The sequence below is a fragment of the Oncorhynchus mykiss genome, chromosome 3 (assembly GCF_057628025.1).
Source record: "Oncorhynchus mykiss isolate SJ-2025 chromosome 3, ASM5762802v1, whole genome shotgun sequence".
In the NCBI taxonomy this organism is placed as follows: Eukaryota; Metazoa; Chordata; class Actinopteri; order Salmoniformes; family Salmonidae; genus Oncorhynchus; species Oncorhynchus mykiss.
In genome coordinates, this window is record NC_143024.1 from 13,085,004 (window position 1) to 13,110,216 (window position 25,213).

General features: G+C 50.8%; 3 protein-coding genes and 1 long non-coding RNA gene across 4 annotated transcripts; 3 read left to right on the top strand and 1 right to left on the bottom strand.

Moving 5' to 3' along the window:
* Positions 1-2,459: 2,459 nt before the first annotated feature.
* On the top strand, positions 2,460-8,313 carry LOC149984385 (uncharacterized). The gene is made up of 5 exons (XM_090230545.1): positions 2,460-2,520; positions 2,695-2,760; positions 2,898-2,981; positions 3,117-4,844; positions 8,285-8,313. The coding sequence occupies exons 1-5, from the start codon at positions 2,460-2,462 to the stop codon at positions 8,311-8,313; spliced, it is 1,968 nt and encodes a 655-aa protein (XP_090086671.1).
* Positions 8,314-13,086: 4,773 nt separating this feature from the next.
* LOC149984386 (uncharacterized) lies at positions 13,087-15,583 on the top strand (the record flags this gene model as incomplete). The annotated part of the gene is made up of 4 exons (XM_090230546.1): positions 13,087-13,275; positions 13,450-13,515; positions 13,653-13,736; positions 13,872-15,583. Coding segments are annotated over exons 1-4 (1,962 nt in total), but the record flags the coding sequence as incomplete, so codon positions are not given.
* Positions 15,584-15,985: 402 nt separating this feature from the next.
* LOC149984387 (uncharacterized) lies at positions 15,986-17,138 on the bottom strand. The gene is made up of 2 exons (XR_016492037.1): positions 16,129-17,138; positions 15,986-16,089 (listed from the first exon to the last, which is right to left on the bottom strand). It is a non-coding gene; the product is annotated as an uncharacterized LOC149984387 (long non-coding RNA).
* A 3,170-nt stretch (positions 17,139-20,308) lies between these two features.
* Positions 20,309-22,700, top strand: LOC149984388 (uncharacterized). Its single transcript, XM_090230536.1, has 4 exons — positions 20,309-20,375; positions 20,550-20,615; positions 20,753-20,836; positions 20,972-22,700. The coding sequence occupies exons 1-4, from the start codon at positions 20,315-20,317 to the stop codon at positions 22,612-22,614; spliced, it is 1,854 nt and encodes a 617-aa protein (XP_090086662.1). The 5' UTR covers positions 20,309-20,314; the 3' UTR covers positions 22,615-22,700.
* The last annotated feature ends 2,513 nt before the right edge of the window (positions 22,701-25,213 follow it).

A 25,213-nucleotide genomic window follows, 5' to 3' on the forward strand; every position in this document is an offset into this window, starting at 1 on the left:
TGCAACAAATAATCTGCTCAGACCCCAACCAAGGAACATCAAAAGTCGTGCTATAAATTCACAGACAACACAAAGATTCCTTGATGTCCTTCCAGACTCCCTCTGTCTACCCAAGGACGCCAGAGGACAAAAATCAGTTAACCACCTAACTGAGGAACTCAATTTAACCTTGCGCAATACCCTAGATGCAGTTGCACCCCTAAAAACTAAAAACATTTCTCATAAGAAACTAGCTCCCTGGTATACAGAAAATACCCGAGCTCTGAAGCAAGCTTCCAGAAAATTGGAACGGAAATGGCGCCACACCAAACTGGAAGTCTTCCGACTAGCTTGGAAAGACAGTACCGTGCAGTATCGAAGAGCCCTTGCTGCTGCTCGATCATCCTATTTTTCCAACTTAATTGAGGAAAATAAGAACAATCCGAAATTCGTTTTTGATACTGTCGCAAAGCTAACTAAAAAGCAGCATTCCCCAAGAGAGGATGGCTTTCACCTCAGCAGTAATAAATTCATGAACTTCTTTGAGGAAAAGATGATTATTACAAAGTAAATTACGGACTCCTCTTTAAATCTGCGTATTCCTTCAAAGCTCAGTTGTCCTGAGTCTGCACAACTCTGCCAGGACCTAGGATCAAGAGAGACACTCAAGTGTTTTAGTACTATATCCCTTGACACAATGATGAAAATAATCATGGCCTCTAAACCTTCAAGCTCCATACTGGACCCTATTCCAACTAAACTACTGAAAGAGCTGTTTCCTGTGCTTGGCCCTCCTATGTTGAACATAATAAACGGCTCTCTATCCACCGGATGTGTACCAAACTCACTAAAAGTGGCAGTAATAAAGCCTCTCTTGAAAAAGCCAAACCTTGACCCAGAAAATATAAAAAACTATCGGCCTATATCGAATCTTCCATTCCTCTCAAAATGTTTAGAAAAGGCTGTTGCGCAGCCTCTGCCTTCCTCGTCAGAGGAGGAGATAGAAGAAAACTGTTACAGTCTCTGTGAATGGTTTGTCCTCTGACAAATCAACTGTAAATTTCGATGTTCCTCAAGGTTCCGTTTTAGGACCACTATTGATTTTCACTATATATTTTACCTCTTGGGGATGTCATTCGAAAACATAATGTTAACTTTCACTGCTATGCGGATGACACACAGCTGAACATTTCAATGAAACATGGTGAAGCCCCAAAATTGCCCTCGCTAGAAGCATGTGTTTCAGACATAAGGAAGTGGATGGCTGCAAACGTTCTACTTTTAAACTCGGACAAAACAGAGATGCTTGTTCTAGGTCCCAAGAAACAAAGAGATCTTCTGTTGAATCTGACAATTAATCTTAATGGCTGTACAGTCGTCTCAAATAAAACTGTGAAGGCCCTCGGCGTTACTCTGGACCCTGATCTCTCTTTTGAAGAACATATCAAGACTGTTTCAAGGACAGCTTTTTTCCATCTACGTAACATTGCAAAAATCAAACTTTCTGTCCAAAAATGATGCAGAAAAATGTATCCATGCTTTTGTCACTTCTAGGTTAGACTACTGCAATGCTCTTACTTTCCGGCTACCCGGATAAAGCACTAAATAAACTTCAGTTAGTGCTAAATACGGCTGCTAGAATCCTGACTAGAACCCCAAAAATATATCATATTACTCCAGTGCTAGCCTCCCTACACTGGCTTCCTGTCAAGGCAAGGGCTGATTTCAAGGTTTTACTGCTAACCTACAAAGCATTACATGGGCTTGCTCGTACCTATCTCTCTGATTTGGTCCTGCCGTACATACCTACACGTACGCTACGGTCACAAGACGCAGGCCTCCTAATTGCTTCTTCCACATCTTTTGGTCCCTGTCTGTTTTGCTCTCAGTGAAGTGCTACTATCCCCTTGGACTACAGGTTATTGCCGTCATAAGGTGTGCGTCTGTCTGTTGGCCGGACACTTTCTACCGTTTAGGACCTTTGTGGGTAAAGGTAAAGATGGGGTATAGCAGCAGAAGTTCCTCTGAAGTCCAGTATCTGCTGGAAGGGAACCTGGTGGTACGAGAGGATGAGTGTGGGCCTGTTGTGCTTCCCCCTATCCCTCCCTCTTCTCTCTCACTGTCTGAAAAACGTAAAACGTGGATTTGGGTACAGTGTTTATTTCCCCCTAATATCTTTGAAGATTACACCTAAAATAATTAGGAATACTTCTTTCTACTGCTGATCTGAGACCATTAGGGTTAATCATTACAGATATAAATGCAATATATGGAGTAGAAAAGATTGCCTGCCCACCAACTTGATAAGAATCAACATATGTTCTACATGGTCTATTTCTATCTGAACGTAACAACTCAATCAAGCTTGTTAATTGATCGTTAAGCCATGTTTGTCAGGTAAACTAAGGTCATTAGTGGCCTATATAAGCCTCATACAGGCCATGGGAAGACATTACCTGTTGATAACACAGGCTATTTTCATGATCATGGGAGGTGTGAGAGAATTGCTGCTCGTTGTGATGACTGTGGGGGTTGTCAAAGGTTGGTTCACTAATGTTTAAGGGATTTGTTTGGTAAATATGCTTAACTTTATAAGTTGGGTATTAATATTTGACTGTCTGTATCTTCCGCGTTGGTCATCTTTTATTCTTCACTGCTATTAATATATGTAGCTATTTTGTGTGAACTCAACTTCTGTCAACACTTTCTCCTCAGTTTCTTGTTACCCTGTTGGAAAGTCCCAGAAGCAAGATCAAGTCTCTCTGCAGAGGAGACTTGGAGGTAAGTGTTTCTTTCCGCAACCCTTCTAGCTATGTTCTTTGTCACTGTCTATGGTGCTGCTGTGTTTGACACTCATTCAACAGCATAGAGTAACTCAGTCTAAATAATGTTGTCAAACCTTAACCTACATTTTTCAGAGCTGTCATCAAATGACGTCTCCATTGTGCATGCCCTGGCCTTGCTCCGATCCATAGGGTCTGACGCTAAACAAGCCAGAGAAGGTACGGCCTGAAACATATACTTTGAAAACTGTTGGGTTCATGTTGCTCAAAATTCGATTAGCAATTTGGCCTAGACCGTGTAGAACAGATGTGTTGCTGTAGAATACCCAACTGTTCCTTTTGTTTTTTCTCAAGAGTATTTAGAGACCAATGAAGTAGAATCCCAAGCTTCTCCAAACCATGGTAGCTCTCCGGCAAATGATGCCCTGTCCTCTGAGGAGAAGCTGAGGCGCATGTCCTCGGACGACGCTGAAGCTGCGACCGGCCCGTCTGGCGACGACGCCACCTCTGAAGCTGCGACCGGCCCGTCTGGCGACGACGCCACCTCTGAAGCTGCGACCGGCCCGTCTGGCGACGACGCCACCTCTGAAGCTGCGACCGGCCCGTCTGGCGACGACGCCACCTCTGAAGCTGCGACCGGCCCGTCTGGCGACGACGCCACCTCTGAAGCTGCGACCGGCCCGTCTGGCGACGACGCCACCTCTGAAGCTGCGACCGGCCCGTCTGGCGACGACGCCACCTCTGAAGCTGCGACCGGCCCGTCTGGCGACGACGCCACCTCTGAAGCTGCGACCGGCCCGTCTGGCGACGACGCCACCTCTGAAGCTGCGACCGGCCCGTCTGGCGACGACGCCACCTCTGAAGCTGCGACCGGCCCGTCTGGCGACGACGCCACCTCTGAAGCTGCGACCGGCCCGTCTGGCGACGACGCCACCTCTGAAGCTGCGACCGGCCCGTCTGGCGACGACGCCACCTCTGAAGCTGCGACCGGCCCGTCTGGCGACGACGCCACCTCTGAAGCTGCGACCGGCCCGTCTGGCGACGACGCCACCTCTGAAGCTGCGACCGGCCCGTCTGGCGACGACGCCACCTCTGAAGCTGCGACCGGCCCGTCTGGCGACGACGCCACCTCTGAAGCTGCGACCGGCCCGTCTGGCGACGACGCCACCTCTGAAGCTGCGACCGGCCCGTCTGGCGACGACGCCACCTCTGAAGCTGCGACCGGCCCGTCTGGCGACGACGCCACCTCTGAAGCTGCGACCGGCCCGTCTGGCGACGACGCCACCTCTGAAGCTGCGACCGGCCCGTCTGGCGACGACGCCACCTCTGAAGCTGCGACCGGCCCGTCTGGCGACGACGCCACCTCTGAAGCTGCGACCGGCCCGTCTGGCGACGACGCCACCTCTGAAGCTGCGACCGGCCCGTCTGGCGACGACGCCACCTCTGAAGCTGCGACCGGCCCGTCTGGCGACGACGCCACCTCTGAAGCTGCGACCGGCCCGTCTGGCGACGACGCCACCTCTGAAGCTGCGACCGGCCCGTCTGGCGACGACGCCACCTCTGAAGCTGCGACCGGCCCGTCTGGCGACGACGCCACCTCTGAAGCTGCGACCGGCCCGTCTGGCGACGACGCCACCTCTGAAGCTGCGACCGGCCCGTCTGGCGACGACGCCACCTCTGAAGCTGCGACCGGCCCGTCTGGCGACGACGCCACCTCTGAAGCTGCGACCGGCCCGTCTGGCGACGACGCCACCTCTGAAGCTGCGACCGGCCCGTCTGGCGACGACGCCACCTCTGAAGCTGCGACCGGCCCGTCTGGCGACGACGCCACCTCTGAAGCTGCGACCGGCCCGTCTGGCGACGACGCCACCTCTGAAGCTGCGACCGGCCCGTCTGGCGACGACGCCACCTCTGAAGCTGCGACCGGCCCGTCTGGCGACGACGCCACCTCTGAAGCTGCGACCGGCCCGTCTGGCGACGACGCCACCTCTGAAGCTGCGACCGGCCCGTCTGGCGACGACGCCACCTCTGAAGCTGCGACCGGCCCGTCTGGCGACGACGCCACCTCTGAAGCTGCGACCGGCCCGTCTGGCGACGACGCCACCTCTGAAGCTGCGACCGGCCCGTCTGGCGACGACGCCACCTCTGAAGCTGCGACCGGCCCGTCTGGCGACGACGCCACCTCTGAAGCTGCGACCGGCCCGTCTGGCGACGACGCCACCTCTGAAGCTGCGACCGGCCCGTCTGGCGACGACGCCACCTCTGAAGCTGCGACCGGCCCGTCTGGCGACGACGCCACCTCTGAAGCTGCGACCGGCCCGTCTGGCGACGACGCCACCTCTGAAGCTGCGACCGGCCCGTCTGGCGACGACGCCACCTCTGAAGCTGCGACCGGCCCGTCTGGCGACGACGCCACCTCTGAAGCTGCGACCGGCCCGTCTGGCGACGACGCCACCTCTGAAGCTGCGACCGGCCCGTCTGGCGACGACGCCACCTCTGAAGCTGCGACCGGCCCGTCTGGCGACGACGCCACCTCTGAAGCTGCGACCGGCCCGTCTGGCGACGACGCCACCTCTGAAGCTGCGACCGGCCCGTCTGGCGACGACGCCACCTCTGAAGCTGCGACCGGCCCGTCTGGCGACGACGCCACCTCTGAAGCTGCGACCGGCCCGTCTGGCGACGACGCCACCTCTGAAGCTGCGACCGGCCCGTCTGGCGACGACGCCACCTCTGAAGCTGCGACCGGCCCGTCTGGCGACGACGCCACCTCTGAAGCTGCGACCGGCCCGTCTGGCGACGACGCCACCTCTGAAGCTGCGACCGGCCCGTCTGGCGACGACGCCACCTCTGAAGCTGCGACCGGCCCGTCTGGCGACGACGCCACCTCTGAAGCTGCGACCGGCCCGTCTGGCGACGACGCCACCTCTGAAGCTGCGACCGGCCCGTCTGGCGACGACGCCACCTCTGAAGCTGCGACCGGCCCGTCTGGCGACGACGCCACCTCTGAAGCTGCGACCGGCCCGTCTGGCGACGACGCCACCTCTGAAGCTGCGACCGGCCCGTCTGGCGACGACGCCACCTCTGAAGCTGCGACCGGCCCGTCTGGCGACGACGCCACCTCTGAAGCTGCGACCGGCCCGTCTGGCGACGACGCCACCTCTGAAGCTGCGACCGGCCCGTCCGGCGACGACGCCACCTCTGAAGCTGCGACCGGCCCGTCCGGCGACGACGCCACCTCTGAAGCTGCGACCGGCCCGTCCGGCGACGACGCCACCTCTGAAGCTGCGACCGGCCCGTCCGGCGACGACGCCACCTCTGAAGCTGCGACCGGCCCGTCTGGCGACGACGCCACCTCTGAAGCTGCGACCGGCCCGTCCGGCGACGACGCCATGGATATCTGACGTGGGACATGCAAGAGTTCATGGGTACTCTAGTCCAGTGTGTAACTGCATTTGCTTGTTTTGGCTCAATTAAACATTAACTGTAATACTTGTGTCCTCTGTATTGTTTTGGTGGTTCCTACTTGGAGTTGAGGTGTATGACCTGACTTGAGTAACTGGGGTGATGGCAACATTTATTTTGCATTATATCCATGCGCCAGCAATATTACTCAGACCCCTGTGTTTTAAATTACCAATTGACTTAAGCTACATGTGCTCAGTGTTGGTCCATTTATGCTAGTAGCATCACATGATACCTCAACAGCATTTTGACGCCATTTCCGGTCACAACTTGCAGACTTGTTGCGGTGTTTTGTTGCCTACTTTGCTACATGACAACTTTACGGTTTTTACTTTTTAATTACCGTTTATGTATTTGGTTTTTCCCCTTGTGTCAGGGTTGCGTCAATTCGAATCTGGTATCAGGATAAATATGACAATGAGGCTTTTTTATTAGCTAAGCAATAAGTGGTAAATGCAATTTTCGTATATATGGGCTCTGTCCCACCTCGCAGGGCAAAACAGAACTGACTTGTTCCTGACAAAGATATTTAATATACTCTGACAGAAGTAGTTCCTGCTTCCGAGCCGGCCTGTCAGAGTAGACTGGGCGTGGTTTAGATTCACCCAGCCTATCGTTGATTGTTGGCGCAGAGGCTGGTCCCAGCCCCTTAAGCGCTTCAGCGGTCAGTCGTTGTAGCTGTGTAGAATATGCAGTTATCAGGCACCTGGCTCCTGTTATCTAACAAAAGACTGTTCTGAATGTGCCCCCCCCCAACTCATTGCACAGTTCTGTTTTTTTCCATCATGAGAAAGGCCCATGGCCCTGAAACTGAACAATGGTTCAAGTCAGCTATGTTGCATAACACATACATACATCCACACAAGCCAACAGCAGATAATATTAAATCACATATGGTAACGGGCTATAGTGCATAACACAGAATCCTCATACTCCGGACGCTTTATCTGGACATGGTTCGTCAGGACCTCCAACAGCCGAAGCTAAGTAGTAACATTAACGTGATGCCTTCTAATTGCAGTCGCTGTACTCATACAGGAGAACGATCGCCTTACGGTGAGGATAGCTGTGCTACAAGCCCAGCTTCAGACGCAATCGTTAGGCAAGGGTAATTTCAGTGTAGGAAAGGATGAAACAGCGTCTGTGCCACCAGTAAGTACAGATAGTAACGTTAGTATAAATCCCCTCGCACGGTCCCCGCAGCCGGACAACTTTCTCACGGTTTCTGGAGGGAAATGCTGTCGGAATGCTCAACCGGTGTCGCTCATTCAGCCGACAAACTTCAACCGGTTTTCCCCATTAAGCAGCGAGTCGGAGTCAAAGGCCGAGCCTTCTCTTGTCTCTACTCCTCCCGTTACGGGGTCAGAGACGCCGAAGCTTCCCACCATTAGCTCTGACAAATTGAAAACTCTAGTCATTGGCGACTCCATTACCCGCAGTATTAGACTTAAAACGAATCATCCAGCGATCATACACTGTTTACCAGGGGGCAGGGCAACCGACGTTAGAGCTAATCTGAAGATGGTGCTGGCTAAAGCTAAAACTGGCGAGTATAGAGATATTGTTATCCACGTCGGCACCAACGATGTTAGGATGAAACAGTCAGAGATCACCACCAACATAGCTTCAGCGTGTAAATCAGCTAGAAAGATGTGTCGGCATCGAGTAATTGTCTCTGGACTCCTAATTGCTTCTTCCACATCTTTTGGTCCCTGTCTGTTTTGCTCTCAGTGAAGTGCTACTATCCCCTCGGACTACAGGTTATTGCCGTCATAAGGTGTGCGTCTGTCTGTTGGCCGGACACTTTCTACCGTTTAGGACCTTTGTGGGTAAAGGTGAAGATCACCGCCTAGGAGGAAGGGAAGGGAAAGGAGGGGAGGCAAGAATGGATTTCAATAATTTATAATCAATTAAATAATAAGGAATCATAATAGGTATATTTGGGCATAATTCATATTCCATGCTAGATCCCACACCAAAGCCATCCCTAGTAGTTCAATGGCCCCATCCCTAGATCAGAACAAGCCTCCCCCTCTCTTTCTGTGTGTGAGCGCGTACAGCCAACTCTCCTCGCAACCCTTCTGTGTAGAGCTGTTCTGTGCCATTTGTCTTTGGCTTCTACGCTGGCTCCCTTGTTGAAACAGTGAGTACACACAGTCTGTGTGGCCGCTCAGCACCGACAGCGTCAGAGGGGTTCTGATACACAAGACAACAGGTCATATTACAAACTGGTAATAACCAGGCTGAGTCCCAAATGGCAACCTATTCCCTATATGGTACACTACTCTTGACCTGAGCCCATAGGACTTTGGTTTAAAGTACTGTACCAAGTAGGGTATAGGTTGCCATTTGGGATGCAGCCCCAGTTTCAAAATCTCTTTATTTCAGGAATTGTATCCAAAACCCAAGTGACTATTCCCGTCTTGAATGTCCACTGCACTCTGGAGGTCAGCATTTCCAATCAGCAAACGCAAACACTCCGAATGACCGTTGGTTGCCAGAGGAAGATAAACAGAGAGGATATAAGAATGTGAGATGATTGACCATTGGTAACTAGAGGAGGATAAACAGAGAGGATATAAGAATGTCAGATGATTGACCGTTGGTAGCTAGAGTAGGATAAACAGAGAGGATATGAGCAGATTGCTGGACGACTATAACCTTCACATGAACAGACAGATTTCTAGAACAGTGGTGTTGGTAGATGACATCCTCATGATGTTAACACAGCAGATAATAAAGAATTTTGGGGCTGAGGCCATCGAAGCCTGTCACCTGCTAGCTGTGTACCTGGCTCTGGATAGAAGTCTCCCCTGTGCACTGATCTAGGATCAGCTTACCCTCTCTAGATCCTCAATCATTAGTGGAGAACATGACAAAAAATGACCTTAGATCAGTGTCTCGTGGGTATTTTCACACGATACCATGTAACATCCCTAGAGTGGACATTGTCGTCCTAGCAACATGACCAAACAAATGGCCATCTTGGTCAGGAAAACATTTTAATTACAGAAGCTCTATGTTTATTTTATTTTTATTTACTTATTTTTCTTCTTGGGCCTCTATAACTATTTCTATTGTTTTTATTTTTGTTGTTGTTGTGTGATTTGGATTAATCCCCTCTACCACACGGAAACCCACTAATCTACTGACGGAACGCAAGAGTTGGCTAATAACAGACCTCCATCTTATGCTAGCTTGCTCCTATGCTAGCTTGCTACCGATTTAGCTGTCTAAATTGCCGTGACCCCCAACCAACCTCTCCACTCACTGGACCCTTTTGATCACTCGACTGAGCATGCCTCTCCTTAATGTCAATATGCCTTGTCCATTGCTGTTCTGGTTAGTGTTTATTGGCTTATTTCACTGTAGAGCCTCTAGTCCTGCTCATTATACCTTATCCAACCTATTAGTTCCACCACCCACACATGCAATGACATCTCCTGGTTTCAATGATGTTTCTAGAGACAATATCTCTCTCTTCATCACTCAATACCTAGGTTTACCTCCACTGTATTCACATCCTACCTTACCTTTGTCTGTACATTATACCTTGATGCTATTTTATCGCCCCCAGGAACCTCCTTTTACTCTCTGTTCCAGACGTTCTAAACGACCAATTCTTATTGCTTTTAGCCGCACCCTTATTCTACTCCTACTCTGTTCCTCTGGCGATGTAGAGGTGAATCCAGGCCCTGCAGTGCCTAGCTCCACTCCTATCCCCCAGGCGCTCTCTTTTGACGACTTCTGTAACCGTAATAGCCTTGGTTTCATGCATGTTAACATTAGAAGCCTCCTCCCTAAGTTTGTTCTATTCACTGCTTTAGCACACTCTGCCAACCCGGATGTTCTAGCTGTGTCTGAATCCTGGCTTAGGAAGACCACCAAAAATTCATACATTTTAATTCCAAACTACAACATTTTCAGACAAGATAGAACTGCCAAAGGGGGCGGTGTTGCAATCTACTGCAAAGATAGCCTGCAGAGTTCTGTCCTACTATCCAGGTCTGTACCCAAACAATTTGAACTTCTACTGTTAAAAATCCACCTCTCTAAAAACAAGTCTCTCACCGTTGCCGCCTGCTATAGACCACCCTCTGCCCCCAGCTGTGCTCTGGACACCATATGTGAACTGATTGCCCCCCATCTATCTTCAGAGCTTGTGCTGCTAGGCGACCTAAACTGGAACATGCTTAACACCCCAGCCATCCTACAATCTAAACTTGATGCCCTCAACCTCACACAAATTATCAATGAACCTACCAGGTACCTCCCCAAAGCCTTAAACACGGGCACCCTCATAGATATCATCCTAACCAACTTGCCCTCTAAATACACCTCTGCTAAAAATAAATAAATAAATAAAATAAATGTCTACCTGCAGCGTGGATGGGGGTCCTCTTCAGAGTGAAGTCTTTAACCAGGATGGAGGCTTCCTGGTTGATGAGGACGTCAACACACTCCACATGGCTTTTTAAGGCAGCCAGGTCCAGAGGGGTGCGCCCCTGGCTTTCCCGCACGTCTAGATCCAGCAGAGACTGAACCAGGACCTCCATAGCATGGTGGTGACTGTGGTACGCCTGAATAGATATTCACTCTTAATATAATCAATGTCCTAGAGTAGACCCGTGGTACGCCTGAACAGAAATACAGTGCTAGACCTCTAAAGTAGACCAGAGTCTTTCAATCGGGAGCCCATTTTTGCTCCCGCCCAGCATCAACATCGGAGGTTCCTGCCAAGCGTGGGATTGAGAAACAAACACTCTACTTCTCTTCTGAGGTTGATTAACTCAAATGGCAAAATAAGGAAATCATCCTCATCATCACTGTGTAGAATATGCATGTATTTTACACTAATCGGGAATAGATCGGAATATGGTGTGTAAGTCTGTCTGGACAGTCAACTTCCTGTGGAAAATCTACACCATGCTTGCATCCCAGATAGCACCCTATTCCCTATGTAGTGAACTACTTTTGATCAGGGCCTATAAGGATCTGGTCAAACGTAGTGTACTAAATAGGGAATAGGGTGCCATTTGTCATATGGAGACCACTACAGGAGCAGGTAGGCTTTACTCACAGCGAGGCTGATGGGAGCTCTGACATCAGAGTCGTTCAGGATGTCTGTCCCTGAGGTTTCAATTAGTTGAGGAAAGACAAGAACGGCCAGTTCAGACTTGGAAAAAGAACATCAAGAGTGACGATGCGTCCACGACAAACATGCAGCCACACCTTAAAACCTACTGTTGGGTTCTGAAAATATGAAATATACTAATTCATGTCACTGAGGGAGAGAGCTTAATGTATAACGTTTACATTATGTCAGGATATGTTATTGTTAGCCATCAGGCATCCTATGGGTGGGATCCTCTGGGATGAGAAGAGACACAGTCTGGTACCAATCACCATGTCAGCCTTGAGTTGGGGAGGAGTGAGCACTTTGGGGTAGCGGTCAGGTCAGATGAAGTGAGGAAGAACAGATATCACCAAGGTTCTGTCTAGCAACAGAGATGCATTGGCTGTTTAGAGGTATAGGAGCAGACTCAGCATAGGAGAGAGGATTAAATATCAGTGCTTGTGTGAATATGTTTTTTGTCTAATGCAGCTGTCTTGACCCTCTGGGAAGAATAAACTTGGTTCAAGCATTCATGGTGTCCGTCGAGTTTTTACTCTGAGAATTAGAACCTAACAGTTGGCACTGCGAGCAGGGTTCACCGCGATTTGCAGTCGAACTAGAGATTAAGAAACAGTGAAACAGAAACAAGGTAAGCAAAGTTCCTACACCCGTTATCACTAATTCTGACATCTTGGGGAGATGAGAGTCGTAGGCTGAACCAATTATAGGGTACAAACCTAGAAAGCCTGAGCTTATTCAGTAGTCCCATTGTATTACGACCGGTCGTAGCTTTGTGGTATATGGTAAGTCCCGGAAGGTAAACCCAAACCTGTAGAGGGTAACCTGCTATACCTGTAACGAGAGGGTGAAAGTCTCAGCCGCAGTGGCCATGCGGCAGTAGAGTGGGTGTGGATGGATAAAGTGACATGCTTGTGTACTAGGATAAAATGTTGCCATTCAGGGTTAGAAGAACAGCAAAAAGATACTCAAACGCTGTTGGATTTGGGTGTATTAGCAGTAGCAATAAAGAGAGGTTGGTTTTATGCCCTGTTGGGGTGGGGAACCATGACAGATTATGTGGAAATAGGAAGACAAGTGTGAATCATTTTGGTAATGTGTGTTATCAACAACAGTGATATTTGAACAGATTGGAGATGACTATCCATAACAATAAAATCCTTCATACAGTGAGGTTAGGTTACCATGCTTGTCCTGCCCCACAGCTGTAGACACAGCCTTCTCCAGGTCCTCAGACACTAGCTGGAGATCCATTACAGGATGTCTGTCACCTCACTGAGCCCCTATTGCAGGTTAGGGGTCACATCCACTTGAATGTCCTTCATATGACGAACCTCCTACAGAGCAAATGAGGAAAACATGATATATTAGGATTTATGTTAGTAGCAATAGAATATGGGAATTTTATCTCAACGCTACCTACAGCTAACATATTTATTTATGTATGTGATCTATGTAAATAAATAAATATATCACAGCTGTAAAACTGTGAAGGACTATAGGTGGAGGCCTACCCATTTCCCAGGAGCATTGTAAAACGTGGATTTGGGTGCAGTGTTTATTTCCCCCTAATATCTTTGAAGATTACACCTAAAATAATTAGGAATACTTCTTTCTACTGCTGATCTGAGACCATTAGGGTTAATCATTACAGATATAAATGCAATATATGGAGTAGAAAAGATTGCCTTCCCACCAACTTGATAAGAATCAACATATGTTCTACATGGTCTATTTCTATCTGAACGTAACAACTCAATCAAGCTTGTTAATTGATCGTTAAGCCATGTTTGTCATATATAAGCCTCATACAGGCCATGGGAAGACATTACCTGTTGATAACACAGACTATTTTCATGATCATGGGAGGTGTGAGAGAATTGCTGCTCGTTGTGATGACTGTGGGGGTTGTCAAAGGTTGGTTCACTAATGTGTAAGGGATTTGTTTGGTAAATATGCTTAACTTTATAAGTTGGGTATTAATATTTGACTGTCTGTATCTTCCGCATTGGTCATCTTTTATTCTTCACTGCTATTAATATATGTAGCTATTTTGTGTGAACTCAACTTCTGTCAACACTTTCTCCTCAGTTTCTTGTTACCCTGTTGGAAAGTCCCAGAAGCAAGATCAAGTCTCTCTGCAGAGGAGACTTGGAGGTAAGTGTTTCTTTCCGCAACCCTTCTAGCTATGTTCTTTGTCACTGTCTATGGTGCTGCTGTGTTTGACACTCATTCAACAGCATAGAGTAACTCAGTCTAAATAATGTTGTCAAACCTTAACCTACATTTTTCAGAGCTGTCATCAAATGACGTCTCCATTGTGCATGCCCTGGCCTTGCTCCGATCCATAGGGTCTGACGCTAAACAAGCCAGAGAAGGTACGGCCTGAAACATATACTTTGAAAACTGTAGGGTTCATGTTGCTCAAAATTCGATTAGCAATTTGGCCTAGACCGTGTAGAACAGATGTGTTGCTGTAGAATACCCAACTGTTCCTTTTGTTTTTTCTCAAGAGTATTTAGAGACCAATGAAGTAGAATCCCAAGCTTCTCCAAACCATGGTAGCTCTCCGGCAAATGATGCCCTGTCCTCTGAGGAGAAGCTGAGGCGCATGTCCTCGGACGACGCTGAAGCTGCGACCGGCCCGTCTGGCGACGACGCCACCTCTGAAGCTGCGACCGGCCCGTCTGGCGACGACGCCACCTCTGAAGCTGCGACCGGCCCGTCTGGCGACGACGCCACCTCTGAAGCTGCGACCGGCCCGTCTGGCGACGACGCCACCTCTGAAGCTGCGACCGGCCCGTCTGGCGACGACGCCACCTCTGAAGCTGCGACCGGCCCGTCTGGCGACGACGCCACCTCTGAAGCTGCGACCGGCCCGTCTGGCGACGACGCCACCTCTGAAGCTGCGACCGGCCCGTCTGGCGACGACGCCACCTCTGAAGCTGCGACCGGCCCGTCTGGCGACGACGCCACCTCTGAAGCTGCGACCGGCCCGTCTGGCGACGACGCCACCTCTGAAGCTGCGACCGGCCCGTCTGGCGACGACGCCACCTCTGAAGCTGCGACCGGCCCGTCTGGCGACGACGCCACCTCTGAAGCTGCGACCGGCCCGTCTGGCGACGACGCCACCTCTGAAGCTGCGACCGGCCCGTCTGGCGACGACGCCACCTCTGAAGCTGCGACCGGCCCGTCTGGCGACGACGCCACCTCTGAAGCTGCGACCGGCCCGTCTGGCGACGACGCCACCTCTGAAGCTGCGACCGGCCCGTCTGGCGACGACGCCACCTCTGAAGCTGCGACCGGCCCGTCTGGCGACGACGCCACCTCTGAAGCTGCGACCGGCCCGTCTGGCGACGACGCCACCTCTGAAGCTGCGACCGGCCCGTCTGGCGACGACGCCACCTCTGAAGCTGCGACCGGCCCGTCTGGCGACGACGCCACCTCTGAAGCTGCGACCGGCCCGTCTGGCGACGACGCCACCTCTGAAGCTGCGACCGGCCCGTCTGGCGACGACGCCACCTCTGAAGCTGCGACCGGCCCGTCTGGCGACGACGCCACCTCTGAAGCTGCGACCGGCCCGTCTGGCGACGACGCCACCTCTGAAGCTGCGACCGGCCCGTCTGGCGACGACGCCACCTCTGAAGCTGCGACCGGCCCGTCTGGCGACGACGCCACCTCTGAAGCTGCGACCGGCCCGTCTGGCGACGACGCCACCTCTGAAGCTGCGACCGGCCCGTCTGGCGACGACGCCACCTCTGAAGCTGCGACCGGCCCGTCTGGCGACGACGCCACCTCTGAAGCTGCGACCGGCCCGTCTGGCGACGACGCCACCTCTGAAGCTGCGACCGGCCCGTCTGGCGACGACGCCACCTCTGAAGCTGCGACCGGCCCGTCTGGCGACGACGCCACCTCTGAAGCTGCGACCGGCCCGTCTGGCGACGACGCCACCTCTGAAGCTGCGACCGGCCCGTCTGGCGACGACGCCACCTCTGAAGCTGCGACCGGCCCGTCTGGCGACGACGCCACCTCTGAAGCTGCGACCGGCCCGTCTGGCGACGACGCCACCTCTGAAGCTGCGACCGGCCCGTCTGGCGACGACGCCACCTCTGAAGCTGCGACCGGCCCGTCTGGCGACGACGCCACCTCTGAAGCTGCGACCGGCCCGTCTGGCGACGACGCCACCTCTGAAGCTGCGACCGGCCCGTCTGGCGACGACGCCACCTCTGAAGCTGCGACCGGCCCGTCTGGCGACGACGCCACCTCTGAAGCTGCGACCGGCCCGTCTGGCGACGACGCCACCTCTGAAGCTGCGACCGGCCCGTCTGGCGACGACGCCACCTCTGAAGCTGCGACCGGCCCGTCTGGCGACGACGCCACCTCTGAAGCTGCGACCGGCCCGTCTGGCGACGACGCCACCTCTGAAGCTGCGACCGGCCCGTCTGGCGACGACGCCACCTCTGAAGCTGCGACCGGCCCGTCTGGCGACGACGCCACCTCTGAAGCTGCGACCGGCCCGTCTGGCGACGACGCCACCTCTGAAGCTGCGACCGGCCCGTCTGGCGACGACGCCACCTCTGAAGCTGCGACCGGCCCGTCTGGCGACGACGCCACCTCTGAAGCTGCGACCGGCCCGTCTGGCGACGACGCCACCTCTGAAGCTGCGACCGGCCCGTCTGGCGACGACGCCACCTCTGAAGCTGCGACCGGCCCGTCTGGCGACGACGCCACCTCTGAAGCTGCGACCGGCCCGTCCGGCGACGACGCCACCTCTGAAGCTGCGACCGGCCCGTCCGGCGACGACGCCATGGATATCTGACGTGGGACATGCAAGAGTTCATGGGTACTCTAGTCCAGTGTGTAACTGCATTTGCTTGTTTTGGCTCAATTAAACATTAACTGTAATACTTGTGTCCTCTGTATTGTTTTGGTGGTTCCTACTTGGAGTTGAGGTGTATGACCTGACTTGAGTAACTGGGGTGATGGCAACATTTATTTTGCATTATATCCATGCGCCAGCAATATTACTCAGACCCCTGTGTTTTAAATTACCAATTGACTTAAGCTACATGTGCTCAGTGTTGGTCCATTTATGCTAGTAGCATCACATGATACCTCAACAGCATTTTGACGCCATTTCCGGTCACAACTTGCAGACTTGTTTACGTGTTGCGGTGTTTTGTTGCCTACTTTGCTACATGACAACTTTACGGTTTTTACTTTTTAATTACCGTTTATATTTTTGGTTTTTCCCTCAATTTTTTCACTCGTGTCAGGGTTGCGTCAATTCGAATCTGGTATCAGGATAAATATCACAATGAGGCTTTTATTAGCTAAGCAATAAGTGGTAAATGCAATTTTCGTATATATGGGCTCTGTCCCACCTCGCAGGGCAAAACAGAACTGACTTGTTCCTGACAAAGATATTTAATATACTCTGACAGTAGTTCCTGCTTCCGAGCCGGCCTGTCAGAGTAGACTGGGCGTGGTTTAGACTCACCCAGCCTATCGTTGATTGTTGGCGCAGAGGCTGGTCCCAGCCCCTTAAGCGCTTCAGCGGTCAGTCGTTGTAGCTGTGTAGAATATGCAGTTATCAGGCACCTGGCTCCTGTTATCTAACAAAAGACTGTTCTGAATGTGCCCCCCCCCAACTCATTGCACAGTTCTGTATTTTTCCATCATGAGAAAGGCCCATGGCCCTGAAACTGAACAATGGTTCAAGTCAGCTATGTTGCATAACACATACATACATCCACACAAGCCAACAGCAGATAATATTAAATCACATATGGTAACGGGCTATAGTGCATAACACAGAATCCTCATACTCCGGACGCTTTATCTGGACATGGTTCGTCAGGACCTCCAACAGCCGAAGCTAAGTAGTAACATTAACATGATGCCTTCTAATTGCAGTCGCTGTACTCATACAGGAGAACGATCGCCTTACGGTGAGGATAGCTGTGCTACAAGCCCAGCTTCAGACGCAATCGTTAGGCAAGGGTAATTTCAGTGTAGGAAAGGATGAAACAGCGTCTGTGCCACCAGTAAGTACAGATAGTAACGTTAGTATAAATCCCCTCGCACGGTCCCCGCAGCCGGACAACTTTCTCACGGTTTCTGGAGAGAAATGCTGTAGGAATGCTCAACCGGTGTCGCTCATTCAGCCGACAAACTTCAACCGGTTTTCCCCATTAAGCAGCGAGTCGGAGTCAAAGGCCGAGCCTTCTCTTGTCTCTACTCCTCCCGTTACGGGGTCAGAGACGCCGAAGCTTCCCACCATTAGCTCTGACAAATTGAAAACTCTAGTCATTGGCGACTCCATTACCCGCAGTATTAGACTTAAAACGAATAATCAGCCGACATGTCTCTGGACCTACTCACTGTCACAGTCATACTCTGGACCTAGTTTTGTCCCATGGAATAAATGTTGTGGATCTTAATGTTTTCCCTCATAATCCTGGACTATCGGACCACCATTTTATTACGTTTGCAATTGCAACAAATAATCTGCTCAGACCCCAACCAAGGAACATCAAAAGTCGTGCTATAAATTCACAGACAACACAAAGATTCCTTGATGTCCTTCCAGACTCCCTCTGTCTACCCAAGGACGCCAGAGGACAAAAATCAGTTAACCACCTAACTGAGGAACTCAATTTAACCTTGCGCAATACCCTAGATGCAGTTGCACCCCTAAAAACTAAAAACATTTCTCATAAGAAACTAGCTCCCTGGTATACAGAAAATACCCGAGCTCTGAAGCAAGCTTCCAGAAAATTGGAACGGAAATGGCGCCACACCAAACTGGAAGTCTTCCGACTAGCTTGGAAAGACAGTACCGTGCAGTATCGAAGAGCCCTTGCTGCTGCTCGATCATCCTATTTTTCCAACTTAATTGAGGAAAATAAGAACAATCCGAAATTCGTTTTTGATACTGTCGCAAAGCTAACTAAAAAGCAGCATTCCCCAAGAGAGGATGGCTTTCACCTCAGCAGTAATAAATTCATGAACTTCTTTGAGGAAAAGATGATTATTACAAAGTAAATTACGGACTCCTCTTTAAATCTGCGTATTCCTTCAAAGCTCAGTTGTCCTGAGTCTGCACAACTCTGCCAGGACCTAGGATCAAGAGAGACACTCAAGTGTTTTAGTACTATATCCCTTGACACAATGATGAAAATAATCATGGCCTCTAAACCTTCAAGCTCCATACTGGACCCTATTCCAACTAAACTACTGAAAGAGCTGTTTCCTGTGCTTGGCCCTCCTATGTTGAACATAATAAACGGCTCTCTATCCACCGGATGTGTACCAAACTCACTAAAAGTGGCAGTAATAAAGCCTCTCTTGAAAAAGCCCAACCTTGACCCAGAAAATATAAAAAACTATCGGCCTATATCGAATCTTCCATTCCTCTCAAAATGTTTAGAAAAGGCTGTTGCGCAGCCTCTGCCTTCCTCGTCAGAGGAGGAGATAGAAGAAAACTGTTACAGTCTCTGTGAATGGTTTGTCCTCTGACAAATCAACTGTAAATTTCGATGTTCCTCAAGGTTCCGTTTTAGGACCACTATTGATTTTCACTATATATTTTACCTCTTGGGGATGTCATTCGAAAACATAATGTTAACTTTCACTGCTATGCGGATGACACACAGCTGAACATTTCAATGAAACATGGTGAAGCCCCAAAATTGCCCTCGCTAGAAGCATGTGTTTCAGACATAAGGAAGTGGATGGCTGCAAACGTTCTACTTTTAAACTCGGACAAAACAGAGATGCTTGTTCTAGGTCCCAAGAAACAAAGAGATCTTCTGTTGAATCTGACAATTAATCTTAATGGCTGTACAGTCGTCTCAAATAAAACTGTGAAGGCCCTCGGCGTTACTCTGGACCCTGATCTCTCTTTTGAAGAACATATCAAGACTGTTTCAAGGACAGCTTTTTTCCATCTACGTAACATTGCAAAAATCAAACTTTCTGTCCAAAAATGATGCAGAAAAATGTATCCATGCTTTTGTCACTTCTAGGTTAGACTACTGCAATGCTCTTACTTTCCGGCTACCCGGATAAAGCACTAAATAAACTTCAGTTAGTGCTAAATACGGCTGCTAGAATCCTGACTAGAACCCCAAAAATATATCATATTACTCCAGTGCTAGCCTCCCTACACTGGCTTCCTGTCAAGGCAAGGGCTGATTTCAAGGTTTTACTGCTAACCTACAAAGCATTACATGGGCTTGCTCGTACCTATCTCTCTGATTTGGTCCTGCCGTACATACCTACACGTACGCTACGGTCACAAGACGCAGGCCTCCTAATTGCTTCTTCCACATCTTTTGGTCCCTGTCTGTTTTGCTCTCAGTGAAGTGCTACTATCCCCTTGGACTACAGGTTATTGCCGTCATAAGGTGTGCGTCTGTCTGTTGGCCGGACACTTTCTACCGTTTAGGACCTTTGTGGGTAAAGGTAAAGATGGGGTATAGCAGCAGAAGTTCCTCTGAAGTCCAGTATCTGCTGGAAGGGAACCTGGTGGTACGAGAGGATGAGTGTGGGCCTGTTGTGCTTCCCCCTATCCCTCCCTCTTCTCTCTCACTGTCTGAAAAACGTAAAACGTGGATTTGGGTACAGTGTTTATTTCCCCCTAATATCTTTGAAGATTACACCTAAAATAATTAGGAATACTTCTTTCTACTGCTGATCTGAGACCATTAGGGTTAATCATTACAGATATAAATGCAATATATGGAGTAGAAAAGATTGCCTGCCCACCAACTTGATAAGAATCAACATATGTTCTACATGGTCTATTTCTATCTGAACGTAACAACTCAATCAAGCTTGTTAATTGATCGTTAAGCCATGTTTGTCAGGTAAACTAAGGTCATTAGTGGCCTATATAAGCCTCATACAGGCCATGGGAAGACATTACCTGTTGATAACACAGACTATTTTCATGATCATGGGAGGTGTGAGAGAATTGCTGCTCGTTGTGATGACTGTGGGGGTTGTCAAAGGTTGGTTCACTAATGTTTAAGGGATTTGTTTGGTAAATATGCTTAACTTTATAAGTTGGGTATTAATATTTGACTGTCTGTATCTTCCGCGTTGGTCATCTTTTATTCTTCACTGCTATTAATATATGTAGCTATTTTGTGTGAACTCAACTTCTGTCAACACTTTCTCCTCAGTTTCTTGTTACCCTGTTGGAAAGTCCCAGAAGCAAGATCAAGTCTCTCTGCAGAGGAGACTTGGAGGTAAGTGTTTCTTTCCGCAACCCTTCTAGCTATGTTCTTTGTCACTGTCTATGGTGCTGCTGTGTTTGACACTCATTCAACAGCATAGAGTAACTCAGTCTAAATAATGTTGTCAAACCTTAACCTACATTTTTCAGAGCTGTCATCAAATGACGTCTCCATTGTGCATGCCCTGGCCTTGCTCCGATCCATAGGGTCTGACGCTAAACAAGCCAGAGAAGGTACGGCCTGAAACATATACTTTGAAAACTGTAGGGTTCATGTTGCTCAAAATTCGATTAGCAATTTGGCCTAGACCGTGTAGAACAGATGTGTTGTTGTAGAATACCCAACTGTTCCTTTTGTTTTTTCTCAAGAGTATTTAGAGACCAATGAAGTAGAATCCCAAGCTTCTCCAAACCATGGTAGCTCTCCGGCAAATGATGCCCTGTCCTCTGAGGAGAAGCTGAGGCGCATGTCCTCGGACGACGCTGAAGCTGCGACCGGCCCGTCTGGCGACGACGCCACCTCTGAAGCTGCGACCGGCCCGTCTGGCGACGACGCCACCTCTGAAGCTGCGACCGGCCCGTCTGGCGACGACGCCACCTCTGAAGCTGCGACCGGCCCGTCTGGCGACGACGCCACCTCTGAAGCTGCGACCGGCCCGTCTGGCGACGACGCCACCTCTGAAGCTGCGACCGGCCCGTCTGGCGACGACGCCACCTCTGAAGCTGCGACCGGCCCGTCTGGCGACGACGCCACCTCTGAAGCTGCGACCGGCCCGTCTGGCGACGACGCCACCTCTGAAGCTGCGACCGGCCCGTCTGGCGACGACGCCACCTCTGAAGCTGCGACCGGCCCGTCTGGCGACGACGCCACCTCTGAAGCTGCGACCGGCCCGTCTGGCGACGACGCCACCTCTGAAGCTGCGACCGGCCCGTCTGGCGACGACGCCACCTCTGAAGCTGCGACCGGCCCGTCTGGCGACGACGCCACCTCTGAAGCTGCGACCGGCCCGTCTGGCGACGACGCCACCTCTGAAGCTGCGACCGGCCCGTCTGGCGACGACGCCACCTCTGAAGCTGCGACCGGCCCGTCTGGCGACGACGCCACCTCTGAAGCTGCGACCGGCCCGTCTGGCGACGACGCCACCTCTGAAGCTGCGACCGGCCCGTCTGGCGACGACGCCACCTCTGAAGCTGCGACCGGCCCGTCTGGCGACGACGCCACCTCTGAAGCTGCGACCGGCCCGTCTGGCGACGACGCCACCTCTGAAGCTGCGACCGGCCCGTCTGGCGACGACGCCACCTCTGAAGCTGCGACCGGCCCGTCTGGCGACGACGCCACCTCTGAAGCTGCGACCGGCCCGTCTGGCGACGACGCCACCTCTGAAGCTGCGACCGGCCCGTCTGGCGACGACGCCACCTCTGAAGCTGCGACCGGCCCGTCTGGCGACGACGCCACCTCTGAAGCTGCGACCGGCCCGTCTGGCGACGACGCCACCTCTGAAGCTGCGACCGGCCCGTCTGGCGACGACGCCACCTCTGAAGCTGCGACCGGCCCGTCTGGCGACGACGCCACCTCTGAAGCTGCGACCGGCCCGTCTGGCGACGACGCCACCTCTGAAGCTGCGACCGGCCCGTCTGGCGACGACGCCACCTCTGAAGCTGCGACCGGCCCGTCTGGCGACGACGCCACCTCTGAAGCTGCGACCGGCCCGTCTGGCGACGACGCCACCTCTGAAGCTGCGACCGGCCCGTCTGGCGACGACGCCACCTCTGAAGCTGCGACCGGCCCGTCTGGCGACGACGCCACCTCTGAAGCTGCGACCGGCCCGTCTGGCGACGACGCCACCTCTGAAGCTGCGACCGGCCCGTCTGGCGACGACGCCACCTCTGAAGCTGCGACCGGCCCGTCTGGCGACGACGCCACCTCTGAAGCTGCGACCGGCCCGTCTGGCGACGACGCCACCTCTGAAGCTGCGACCGGCCCGTCCGGCGACGACGCCATGGATATCTGACGTGGGACATGCAAGAGTTCATGGGTACTCTAGTCCAGTGTGTAACTGCATTTGCTTGTTTTGGCTCAATTAAACATTAACTGTAATACTTGTGTCCTCTGTATTGTTTTGGTGGTTCCTACTTGGAGGTGAGGTGTATGACCTGACTTGAGTAACTGGGGTGATGGCAACATTTATTTTGCATTATATCCATGCGCCAGCAATATTACTCAGACCCCTGTGTTTTAAATTACCAATTGACTTAAGCTACATGTGCTCAGTGTTGGTCCATTTATGCTAGTAGCATCACATGATACCTCAACAGCATTTTGACGCCATTTCCGGTCACAACTTGCAGACTTGTTTACGTGTTGCGGTGTTTTGTTGCTACATGACAACTTTACGGTTTTTACTTTTTAATTACCGTTTATATTTTTGGTTTTTCCCTCAATTTTTTCACTCGTGTCAGGGTTGCGTCAATTCGAATCTGGTATCAGGATAAATATTACAATGAGGCTTTTATTAGCTAAGCAATAAGTGGTAAATGCAATTTTCGTATATATGGGCTCTGTCCCACCTCGCAGGGCAAAACAGAACTGACTTGTTCCTGACAAAGATATTTAATATACTCTGACAGTAGTTCCTGCTTCCGAGCCGGCCTGTCAGAGTAGACTGGGCGTGGTTTAGACTCACCCAGCCTATTGTTGGCGCAGAGGCTGGTCCCAGCCCCTTAAGCGCTTCAGCGGTCAGTCGTTGTAGCTGTGTAGAATATGCAGTTATCAGGCACCTGGCTCCTGTTATCTAACAAAAGACTGTTCTGAATGTGCCCCCCCCCAACTCATTGCACAGTTCTGTATTTTTCCATCATGAGAAAGGCCCATGGCCCTGAAACTGAACAATGGTTCAAGTCAGCTATGTTGCATAACACATACATACATCCACACAAGCCAACAGCAGATAATATTAAATCACATATGGTAACGGGCTATAGTGCATAACACAGAATCCTCATACTCCGGACGCTTTATCTGGACATGGTTCGTCAGGACCTCCAACAGCCGAAGCTAAGTAGTAACATTAACATGATGCCTTCTAATTGCAGTCGCTGTACTCATACAGGAGAACGATCGCCTTACGGTGAGGATAGCTGTGCTACAAGCCCAGCTTCAGACGCAATCGTTAGGCAAGGGTAATTTCAGTGTAGGAAAGGATGAAACAGCGTCTGTGCCACCAGTAAGTACAGATAGTAACGTTAGTATAAATCCCCTCGCACGGTCCCCGCAGCCGGACAACTTTCTCACGGTTTCTGGAGAGAAATGCTGTAGGAATGCTCAACCGGTGTCGCTCATTCAGCCGACAAACTTCAACCGGTTTTCCCCATTAAGCAGCGAGTCGGAGTCAAAGGCCGAGCCTTCTCTTGTCTCTACTCCTCCCGTTACGGGGTCAGAGACGCCGAAGCTTCCCACCATTAGCTCTGACAAATTGAAAACTCTAGTCATTGGCGACTCCATTACCCGCAGTATTAGACTTAAAACGAATAATCAGCCGACATGTCTCTGGACCTACTCACTGTCACAGTCATACTCTGGACCTAGTTTTGTCCCATGGAATAAATGTTGTGGATCTTAATGTTTTCCCTCATAATCCTGGACTATCGGACCACCATTTTATTACGTTTGCAATTGCAACAAATAATCTGCTCAGACCCCAACCAAGGAACATCAAAAGTCGTGCTATAAATTCACAGACAACACAAAGATTCCTTGATGTCCTTCCAGACTCCCTCTGTCTACCCAAGGACGCCAGAGGACAAAAATCAGTTAACCACCTAACTGAGGAACTCAATTTAACCTTGCGCAATACCCTAGATGCAGTTGCACCCCTAAAAACTAAAAACATTTCTCATAAGAAACTAGCTCCCTGGTATACAGAAAATACCCGAGCTCTGAAGCAAGCTTCCAGAAAATTGGAACGGAAATGGCGCCACACCAAACTGGAAGTCTTCCGACTAGCTTGGAAAGACAGTACCGTGCAGTATCGAAGAGCCCTTGCTGCTGCTCGATCATCCTATTTTTCCAACTTAATTGAGGAAAATAAGAACAATCCGAAATTCGTTTTTGATACTGTCGCAAAGCTAACTAAAAAGCAGCATTCCCCAAGAGAGGATGGCTTTCACCTCAGCAGTAATAAATTCATGAACTTCTTTGAGGAAAAGATGATTATTACAAAGTAAATTACGGACTCCTCTTTAAATCTGCGTATTCCTTCAAAGCTCAGTTGTCCTGAGTCTGCACAACTCTGCCAGGACCTAGGATCAAGAGAGACACTCAAGTGTTTTAGTACTATATCCCTTGACACAATGATGAAAATAATCATGGCCTCTAAACCTTCAAGCTCCATACTGGACCCTATTCCAACTAAACTACTGAAAGAGCTGTTTCCTGTGCTTGGCCCTCCTATGTTGAACATAATAAACGGCTCTCTATCCACCGGATGTGTACCAAACTCACTAAAAGTGGCAGTAATAAAGCCTCTCTTGAAAAAGCCCAACCTTGACCCAGAAAATATAAAAAACTATCGGCCTATATCGAATCTTCCATTCCTCTCAAAATGTTTAGAA

Coding starts and splice junctions, on each gene's coding strand:
- LOC149984388 (XM_090230536.1), top strand. CDS start 20,315: ATGATCATGGGAGGTGTGAGAGAATTGCTGCTCGTTGTGATGACTGTG. Junction 20,376..20,549: donor GACTGTGGGGGTTGTCAAAG/GTTGGTTCACTA, acceptor CTTTCTCCTCAG/TTTCTTGTTACCCTGTTGGA. Junction 20,616..20,752: donor TCTGCAGAGGAGACTTGGAG/GTAAGTGTTTCT, acceptor TACATTTTTCAG/AGCTGTCATCAAATGACGTC.
- LOC149984385 (XM_090230545.1), top strand. CDS start 2,460: ATGATCATGGGAGGTGTGAGAGAATTGCTGCTCGTTGTGATGACTGTG. Junction 2,521..2,694: donor GACTGTGGGGGTTGTCAAAG/GTTGGTTCACTA, acceptor CTTTCTCCTCAG/TTTCTTGTTACCCTGTTGGA. Junction 2,761..2,897: donor TCTGCAGAGGAGACTTGGAG/GTAAGTGTTTCT, acceptor TACATTTTTCAG/AGCTGTCATCAAATGACGTC.